The sequence below is a fragment of the Triticum aestivum genome, chromosome 3A (genome assembly GCF_018294505.1).
Source record: "Triticum aestivum cultivar Chinese Spring chromosome 3A, IWGSC CS RefSeq v2.1, whole genome shotgun sequence".
NCBI classification, from domain to species: domain Eukaryota; kingdom Viridiplantae; phylum Streptophyta; class Magnoliopsida; order Poales; family Poaceae; genus Triticum; species Triticum aestivum.
In genome coordinates, this window is record NC_057800.1 from 463,179,297 (window position 1) to 463,189,444 (window position 10,148).

General features: G+C 46.4%; 1 protein-coding gene across 1 annotated transcript; it reads right to left on the reverse strand.

Moving 5' to 3' along the window:
• Positions 1-6,169: 6,169 nt before the first annotated feature.
• Positions 6,170-9,422, reverse strand: LOC123061656 (1,4-dihydroxy-2-naphthoyl-CoA synthase, peroxisomal). The gene is made up of 9 exons (XM_044484837.1): positions 9,067-9,422; positions 8,796-8,918; positions 8,573-8,674; positions 8,366-8,404; positions 8,184-8,282; positions 7,118-7,165; positions 6,796-6,891; positions 6,529-6,651; positions 6,170-6,394 (listed from the first exon to the last, which is right to left on the reverse strand). The coding sequence occupies exons 1-9, from the start codon at positions 9,397-9,399 to the stop codon at positions 6,278-6,280; spliced, it is 1,080 nt and encodes a 359-aa protein (XP_044340772.1). The 5' UTR covers positions 9,400-9,422; the 3' UTR covers positions 6,170-6,277.
• Between the last annotated feature and the right edge of the window lie 726 nt (positions 9,423-10,148).

Consider the following 10,148-nt stretch of genomic DNA (forward strand, 5'->3'; position numbering starts at 1 on the left):
CTTATTATTTACAAATATTAAATGGGCACATCGATCCCCTGATCTGGTGTTGCCACCCGACCAGTGTCTCGGGGGCTACTGCATTGCTTGTCCAATGCAGAAAATTTTATGTGCAATATAGTTTCCGAGGAGATTTTGATCCTCAGGTTGGTCGGCCGCACCCAACCTGAGCCTCGAGGACTGAGCACACTGCTTTTAGTGTCCCGAAGTATTCTGCCGAGTTTGGACTTGATCCTCAGGCCGATTTTGCAAATCAACCTGAGTCTCAGCGGCTACTAGGATCAGCAGTCTTACGTCATCCTTCAGGTGCATCTCGGGTTTTAGACCGATACACGCCTTGAGGGCTACTGGCTATATATCTCGGCAGAGAATAAATTGCACCAATAAAAAATATTCACAAAAATCAGCCCACATTCGGGGTGGTGCACCACCTCGGAAGCAGTCCGGCATAAAGCTCGGGCGCTAGTGGCTGGCTCCATAGAGAGCATTTCCGGCATTAAGCTCGGCTAAACTCCTTCAAACTTTTTTGAACCAAGGTGATATGACACCTCGGATACATAGTCCGGCGTTGGAGCTCAGATACATTCCGGCGTTAGAGCTGGGAAGCGGTCCGGCGTTGGTGCTCGGCTGCAAAAGATACCTTGAATGCAGTCCGGCGTTGGAGCTCGGACGCAAGAGGACGCTGCCGCCCGGGAACAACTTCAAACCCGAGGTGTGGCATAAAAATAACAAGGCATTGATAAAGGCCAGAAACTTAAAGGGGCTCCTCGGATACCCGACGTGTAAACTCACCGAATGCATTTCGGCGATCCTCAAGATCGAAGATGAGAAGATTTGTTGAACTAGTTTTCAAGACCATCAACCGAAGATCAAGAACAGTTCGGAAGAATCGAGGAGCATCCATAACTTGAAGACCGGTTCAGGGGGCTACTGACGGTGTCCTGGACTAGGGGGTACTCACCACGTCATCTTCCGATCTATTAGATTGGGCCGAGGACCCCCATGGTCGTATACTCATGGGCCAGTTCGGACAGCTGCCGCATACAAGGAATATTCCACAAGACTTGGCGATCAAGACAAGGACTCCTCCCCACCGACGTATTCGGCTAGGACTCTTGTTACCCTAGGCCTCTGGTGCATTATATAAACTGAGGCCAGGCTAATCAACTCCATATACAACAATCATACCGTAGGCTAGCTTCTAGGGTTTAGCCTCCTTAATCTCGCGGTAGATCTACTCTTGTACTACCCATATCATCAATATTAATCAAGCAGGACGTAGGGTTTTACCTCCATCAAGAGGGCCCGGACCTGGGCAAAACATCGTGTTCCCTGCCTCCTGTTACCATCCACCTTAGACGCACAGTTCGGGACCCCCTACCCGAGATCCGCCGGTTTTGACACCGACAGCTGCCAAGGGGGCGTTACCTAGCCAAGTTCTTCTAAGAACATAATATGTGAGTCTTTTATATCGAATGCCCAAAATCGAAAGAAAACATGGTTCACCTTGGTCTTAGAGCCCACATGTTTGTTACGTAAGATACCTTGCCACACACCCTCCTCGTTTTTTTAGAATCACCGGGAGGGAGCTCCCCCACCTGAATATATTACTCAAAGGACTGCCGTGGCAGTGAGTACAGAATTATATAGGCATGGTGCAACGTGCAGAGAGGTAGGAATGCCACGAGAAGACGTCCTCCTTGTCTTGTGAACTCACAAGACGATGCGACCAAAGGTCCAAAGCAGAAATAAGGTTCCTAATGGTTATTACAGAGCTTTGGTCTATTGATCTAAAAACCATGTCATTACGTGCTGTCCAAGTCATCCAAAGCAAGGCCAGTAGGATCGAGGGCCATGCTGTGGTTGAGGGGCGAGCCACGTGTCTAACCAAAAATAAGTATGTGAGCCGCTATTTGTGAGCACAAAGGAAATATTTTGGAGAGTGGTTATTTGCTGTGAAATGGTGCGGCACATGAAGGAGGTTTGTAGTGGAGGGGATACTAAGGCGTTCGGATGTTGAAGATCAAGCCACTCAAGCCAGGGTGTTTGGGCGGTGGAGAGAGCTTTAGCTGCAAATTTCATGAGAAGGTAGTTGTTTTGAACACGTAAGTTTTTAAGCCCAAGACCACCGATTTTTTTGGTAAACAGACATTTTTCCAAGCAATAAGACATTGAGCACCTGAGCAGGCATCCTCTCCTACCCAAAAAAAACCCCTTCTCAGCGAGTCCAAAGATTTGATTGTTTTCTTTGGGATGCGAAAGACAGACATGAAGTAGGTGAGGATTGAATCCAGAACCGTGAAGATGAGTATGAGTCGATCGCCTTTATCGAGAAGTTTGGCCCGCCAGCCGGTAAGAAGTTTCCTAGCACGCTCTACTAGGGGGTTGAAAGCATTGGTGAGAGGTTTGGTCGGAGCGAGAGGGAGGGAGACCGAGGTATATTTGCGGGAAGGAGGCGTATGAACATCCCATGGCAAGGGCGATGGAAGCAGTGGTGTCATCGGTAAGAAGCTTAAATGACTAGTTACATAAGAGTGCAATGTTTTCACATCTAGATCTTGAATCTCTTTGCTACACACCCTCCTCAGTAAGAACCTTAAATGATCAATTACTTAAGAGCGCCATGTTTTGCCATCTAGATCTTGAATTTCTAAGCCATCTCAATCTTTTGTGCAGCATATGACACTCGACTTAATGAGCCAATGTTTCTTTTTTTTCGCTGCCAATACCAAAACATATTGTCCTGAAGTAATCCATCTTTTGTAGTACCTCTTTTGGCACTTGGAAGTAGGACGCCATGTATAGAATCATGTATTCATGTTGGCAAGCACATAACTGATAAGGGCAAGGGATTTCCTTTCCAACTGTTTAGTTGCTTTCTCCAACATACTTCCAATCCACATGACAAAGCTTCCAATAATGGATCGGAATCCCCAAGTAGCTAATAGGAAACTGATCTCGCTCGTAGCCAAACAATTTGGTGAAATAAGATTCAACTTCATGAGCAGCACAAAGTAGAATAACTTACTTTTATGAGGAAAAAATTTAAGCCTAAACTGCAAGCACTTCTCGATACCATCTAAATTTTATTTCAGTGCTGATGCGAACCACATCCTTAGGCTGATTAGGCACAAACATGTAATTGTAAAATTTAATGCACCAACCAGTTCAACCAAAAGTCCGAATCCCACACACACACACATGCAGGCACTCTTGCCTCAAAGGTGGGCACAACAGGCACTCACATCTGTGTTTTCTGAATAGGAGTGAGCAAACGCAGTAGCCAATACCATGTAAAGTTTCATGCACAAACAAGTTCACCCAACGAGTTTCTAAAACCAATGAGTTCACCCAAAAGTCCGAACTGATGGAGCATTCCACATGTACTTCAATAGTAAGTATATATTACATTGCAATGATATTCACAAATATGGCATTTTCTTTCGTGTACACAAACTGCATTTCCAGCAACAGATTGTCAACAAAATTTCGGCACTTTGTAGATGACAACAATGTCCGCACTATCCACGCGAGATGGCAAATGTGTGGGTTCTTGTTAGAGTTGTGTTGAATATAGTGTACAAGGTAGGTTACAGTTGAACTAGGAGTTGTATTGTTTTTACATAGGATATGGAGTCGTGTCCTAGTAGGACACTTGTATCCTAGGCCTCTCATATATAGCGGGGGTAGACACACGATGTAACCTATGCCAACATAATAGCACGGGCACGCGGGGGAGCCGGCGGCGTGTGCCGGCGCTCGGGCAGCCAGAGTGCGGTATTGTGACGGTGTCACGGGGAGAAGCGCTAGTAGTCAGGCCCCGGGATGTAGCCATAGCGGTGAACCTCGTTAACAAATTTCGGTGTCGTGCTCATGTGATTGCTTGGTCCTCGAATGATCAACGGTATGCCTCGAATTTATTCTAACAAGTGGTATCATGAGCTAGGTTGTTCGGAGGTCGTTGTGTTGATCAAGAGGTGGCCGAACTGTGTGTTGATTTCGTTCGTCGTGGACGGCGTTTGTGGATATCAGCATAATCGGACAGCGGCGGAAAAGAAGCAACGAGAAGCCGGCAGAGTTCTCGGCGAGATCGGGTAGCAGCATCGTATGGCGCAAGCAGTTGACGGATCGATTGATGCAACGCCTGGAAGCGGCTGGTCTGGTGCGCGTTGGCGCAGCGTTCGTGAGGTCCAGTTAAGCAGCGGCCTGGCAGGAGCCCGTGGCCCATGTGTGGCTGTTTGGTCAAGCCTGGCTGACCTGGTGGAGGCGTGCACGGGGGCGTACGGACTACGGAGGCTGGCAGGGCTGCATTACTGTATGGTGTGGAAAGCTATGAATCTGTACGAGAAAACTGCTGCTGGATATGCGAGGCAAGGTGAGATTTGTTTGAGACAAAAAAAGGAAGGATCGAGTCCTCGTGTGACACAGAAAGGCAGGAGACAGATCAATTTGGCGATGAAAACAATTCATCACGTTGGAATCCATCAGATTTAGCAGGAGTTGACAAAGCAACAGCCGGTTGAGCTAGAGCTACTACACGTGAAGATCAAAAGTTTTTGGTCGCAAGTGCTAGTAGTACACGCATGTTCTGTCGTGTACTTGTGCATCACAGGGAGATTGCTCACGTATTTTTCACAAAGTCAGCCGTACAAAGAACCAGAACGTCAATGGGTGTCAGGTTTGAGGTGGAGAAGTTTGTGGAACTGGAAACCTTGGGTTATGGCAGACATGAGTGAAAGATTGTTGATGCGACAGGGATGCTTGAAGGCGTTGCGGGAAGTCATGCCAGCTCAGATGAAATTATCATGTGATGGATGGAAATTCACGGAAGACGATTTGGGAGCCTCGAGCGTGTCATGCAGTCGGAGAAGTTCGGCTTGGTTGGACTAGATAGTCTGACGGATCGACGTGAGTCGGTTGATACAGAAGACGGTGTTGGGATCGGCGACGACGACATAGGCGCGTGATGCTTTTGGTGACTGACTTCTGGGCGTGGAAACACGCGGCACGGGCCCAGAGGGCTTGTGTGACTTCGACAAGACTATGACGCAGGGTTGATTCAAGGTGGTGTATACACGGAGCTTGAAATCGATGAGGCGCAGGGGTGGATTGATCATCTACCATAGAGTCATGTTGAAGGTGGAGCTGGATTGAGGGGCTATGATGTAAGGATCCAGGGAATCGAAGCCTATTCAGCAAGCGGGAAAAAGTGAATGACACGCAGTTCGGACTGGAGCCCAGTGGTCTGATAGAAGCGTGAAACTCGTCACCGGTCGGTGATGATCGGTGGTACTCTGCAGTGGGGGTTGAGTGGTGTGGGTTCGCGACCCTTGAGACTCGACCGGGACAGCGGAGGCTCGACGCGGTAATAGCGACGAGGCGTGCGGTATGCACGGGGCATGGAGACGGGCCAGGGCTCTGGTGGTCATACATGTGGTGAGACAACTGCGAATTTGACTCAGGATGACGACAAGGAACGGTGAAATTCCTTCAAGTTTCAGACAGACGGTCAAGAAAGGAGCGGTGATGTTGAGTTCAGATAACTCTTATGTGTGACACCTAATATGTGAGTTGTTCACTTTCACGCAGGTCGGTGTGTGATGTTGTGGATGAATACTCTGGAAGTTGAGAGCGCAAACTAGAGTAATGTGGAACTTAATTTCGCTCGACTGTTGACTGTGGTCAAGAAAAGAAGGGACTACAAGTTGCTGGTGGAGCTACATGGAGTCTTTGGAGTAGCATCGGTACTCATGGGATAAGTTTAAGTCCAATGTACATGGAAGTTTGACACATTGACGAATTCAAGGTGGTGGAGAATATTCGCCAAGGTAAAGTTTGTTAGAGTTGTGTCGAATATAGTGTACAAGGTAGGTTGCAGTTGAACTAGGAGTTGTATTATGTTTACATAGGATATGGAGTCATGTCCTAGTAGGACACTTGTATCCTAGGCCTCTCATATATAGCGGGGGTAGACACACAATGTAACCTATGCCAACATAATAGCACGGGCACGCGGGTGACGTGTGCCGGCGCCCAGGCGGCCGGAGTGCGGTATTGTAACGGTGTCACGGGGAGGAGCGCCCGTAGTCAGGCCCCGGGATGTAGCTATATCGGTGAACCTCGTTAACAAATCTCGGTGTCGTACTCGTGTGATTGCTTGGTCCTCGGATGATCAACGGTATGCCTCGAATTTATTCTAACAGTTCTTCTTGCAAATCGAGGAGGGGAAGAGATCCAATAACATTTACTACAAGATGATGAAACCATCAAGTGGAAGTCATGGTTTCCGGGGGAACTTTGAGAAATCAGGGCGTCGTCGTTCCATGTACGCATTCTTTCCTTCTTTGGCCTCTTCAGTACCGTAGAAGATCAATGTCGCATTCCCGCCGAGCTCCTGCAGCACAAGTCCCGTTACATTACTAGTTATAAGGACATAGTATGTGTGTATGTGACATACAGGAACATCCCATCACCAGTTGAACAAGACCATGATTCGTTTGACTTTTTGACACTCCACAAATTAAGTACCTGAAGACCAGCATGACCATCATCAGCTGCATTGAGTGCAGATTTCAACACCCGAATGGCTGTGGGACTGTTCCTTAAGATTTGCCGGCACCATTTCACAGTTTCGTGTTCCAAATCAGCAAGCTGCATACGCAAAGGATATATCAAGTACATGGTTTCATAAGCACCTTAGCTGGGGCATATTGCAACCTGCATCCTAGATGAAAGTAGCAGACAACTGCCTAATAAGTAGTTTTATTTTCTGCAATCAATAATTCGGGCACTCACTGGTACAACTACATTGACGAGTCCCATTCTCTCTGCTTCTTCAGCGGCATAGAACCGTGACAGAAACCACATCTCGCGGGCTTTCTTTGGTCCAACCTGTCCACAAGAGATAAAATGAGATAGAAAGCACTGCTGCTATTTTCTAAAAGTGACCAAAATTGTTCCACGGTAGTAATGGTCGTGCTTGACGTAGAGTTCACTCCCCACTTGGCAGCTAGCGTGGGGCATAATTGTTGTATGTTCTTAACAAGAACAAAGAGAATGGGCATCTCAATTGATCACTAGTCAAACATGAAGCAACCAGATTAGTATGGTAGCTTACCAATCGAGACATGATGGAAGAGCCATAGCCAGCATCAAAGCTTCCAACCTGTCATGCAAATCACAGAGGGAAAATGTGAAGTAAGCTACGTGTAAACTTTAAACTGGTAGTGTTTATAGAAAGAAAGAAAAAGGAACAGGAATGAACAGGAGAAAAAGTAGAAGAAGCTGAAATCAATATGTTATACTTATGTTAACCTGTGAGCACGTATTTCTTAAACTTTAATGTTTCCTATATTAAAGTAATACACCTTCAGGACAAAAGGAAATATAATCAAATTTGAATAGAGGAAGCCATAGAAAAATGCGTGCATAACACCTGTTAGAGTGGCACACCAAGTCATTCTACATATATCACAAATCAAAACCTGATTATAAATCATTAAAATGGGCTTCAGTGAAGCAAAATAATTTATCTATTCATTTATTATACAACCAGGTTCATAAGTAAACGGTAACCACATTCAATAGCTTTGACTTCCCCCGAGCAATTCAAGAATAAATTTAGTTGAACTCTGAGTAAGACTACAAAAGGTGGATTACTGATTTTTATCCAAATATGCTATTGTGAAGACAAAGTTGTCAGTCTTGACGTTGTTTTTTTTACCGGAAATTGACGTTGGTTATGTTTTGTCAGAACTCACTAGAAGTGCACCCATGGTATCAGGGGTGCATAAAAAAGCGTTGTACTCCCTCCGTTCCTAAATATAAGTCTTTATAGACATTTCAAATAGACTACAACATATGGATGTATGTAGACATATTTTAGAGTGTAGATTCACTCATTTTGCTCCGTATGTAGTCATTTATTGGAATCTCTAAAAAGACTTATATTTAAGAACGGAGGGAGTAGATGCTAAGGTTCTGTGGAGAAAATCATGTTGCACACTAGCAAGCAAAACTCCTTGCAAAAAGAAGGCAAGCAAAGTTCCACATGTATAAACTTCAAAAGGAGACTGCTCTTTCATACAGGATTTAAAACTGGCAATAATATAATTTATTATGTAAAATCTACAATTTCAATTTGCATACTAGGAAGCAAGAAGCAAGCTTGGCCAGAGAAACACCTTTGGACCAGTCTGCCCAAATATCGCGTTGTCAGCTGCAATTGTTAGATCACACACCATGTGCAGAACATGTCCACCACCAACTGCATAACCAGCAACCTGATAGCATACTCAACAGGACCAATATGTTGGATAATAAAAGAAAACCGATTATGAAATAATAGCGAAGGCAGTGCTCATACCATTGCTATAACTGGCTTTGGAAGGCGCCTAATTTGTACCTGGAGAAATGATTTAGCTGATGTGCTCAGAGTTAAAAATCATTTGATACAGAAATGACGCTGAACAGTGCAATACTAACACACCAATAGGCCATAGCATAACAATTCGTCTGTACCGTAAGCAAGTAGGTCACCCTGTGCAAAATGTCAGAGGAATGCATATCTGACCTGGAGGTCTAGAACGTTGAGCCGGCCAAAGCTATCAAAGTCAACATACCCATCAGAATCCCTCAAGGCTTGGTCGCCACCGCTACAGAATGCTTTGGATCCCTGTGCACCAAAAAGATCAAAGTAAGATTCCACATCGATTCGTACATATACAACACAACATGACCAGAACTACAAAACGATAAAATATTGTTGTTCCTCTAGCAGAAGGGGCAAGCCTTACCTTCCCTGTCAATATGACAACTCCAATCGCACTATCATCTCTAGCATCGCTGAAGGCACGCATCAGCTCTTTGACAGTCAGTGGTCTGAATGCGTTTCTCCTATCAGGACGGTTGATTGTGATCTTGAACAAGAAATGCAATGAGTCAAACCATTAAATACAGTAATGTAGTGCTAGAATGTTGTGTGTGTGACATAAGCTTCGATTCGCCGGCCGGTGTTTACGGAACCCAAAATTTTACAGGGGTGTTGGTAGGAGAGGAATGTTTGACCTTGGCGATGCCCTCTCCGACGGACTTCTCGTAGATGATGTCGACGAATCCCTTTCCATCCTCGTCCGTCGCGGCGCGCCACTCCGGAGGCTCCGACGAGACATCGCCGTGTACGCGCCGGTAGCTGTCTCCGGCGGGCGACGACGACGCAGCAGCGGGGGACGGCGCGAGGAGAGGGGCAGAGGCGAGCGGGAAGGAGGAGGGCAGGAGGTGAGCCGTGACGCGAGCTAGCCTCCTCTCCGCCGCGTCCATGCTGAGAGCCGAGAGGTAGGCGGGGACGGGGATAAGGTGACTTGCCTTCAGGCAGTCACGCTGTAAGATGCGGGCACACATCCAACGGCCATCAAGTGAAAAAAAAGCTCCAGATCTAGCACACGCACACACGGAGACGCCCACACTTGTAGTTTTCATGTACATCCAACAGCAGCTATGCATTTCTCTAAAAAAAACAGCAGCTATGCATTAAGAGCAACTCCAACACAGCGAGGCAATCCGTCTGTGTGTCCGCGCGGAAAAGATGGATAGACCAATCCAAAATTCATTTTTATTTTGTGTCTGTTCGGACAAATCTTTGTCCCAAATTTGACTCAGATTTGGATTGGAGACGAATATACAAAGCGAACGTTTTCTGCGTTTTCTTCGTTCGCCTCCGTCAGCTGCATGTCCCGCCTGGCCCAGCTGCCATCCACCCATCCATCTTTTTATTTATTTTTTCTTTCTCACCACGCGGCACACCTCGCTAGTAGCAGCCACGGTATCGCCCCGGCCACATCGCCGGTGCAGCGACTCCCCCCGCAGCTACTCGCTAGCCAGCTACTACTCCGGGACGCCACCGATGTAGCAGCTCCCCGTCGGGTGGGATCGAATGCCTCGGCCACGCCGCTGGGGAAGGAGCAGCATTAGTTGTGCACGCCGGCACAAAGCGGAAACGTATCTGGTGCACCGAGGCAATTTGTCATTTTTTATCTCGAGCAATGTTTCAAATTTTGATTAATTTTTTTATGGAAACATACATTGATATTGTGTCAATGCACAAATTTTTTTACAATTTTTTTGAATATTTTAAAATGTGAAACGGGGGA

What these genes read in the sequence shown, in the direction of transcription:
- LOC123061656 (XM_044484837.1), bottom strand. Translation starts at nt 9,399, where the DNA reads ATGTGTGCCCGCATCTTACAGCGTGACTGCCTGAAGGCAAGTCACCTT. An exon ending in TCGGAGAGGGCATCGCCAAG is followed by an intron (nt 8,919 to 9,066) that starts GTCAAACATTCC and finishes TTCTTGTTCAAG; the next exon opens with ATCACAATCAACCGTCCTGA. An exon ending in CTTCCATCATGTCTCGATTG is followed by an intron (nt 6,892 to 7,117) that starts GTAAGCTACCAT and finishes TCTTGTGGACAG; the next exon opens with GTTGGACCAAAGAAAGCCCG.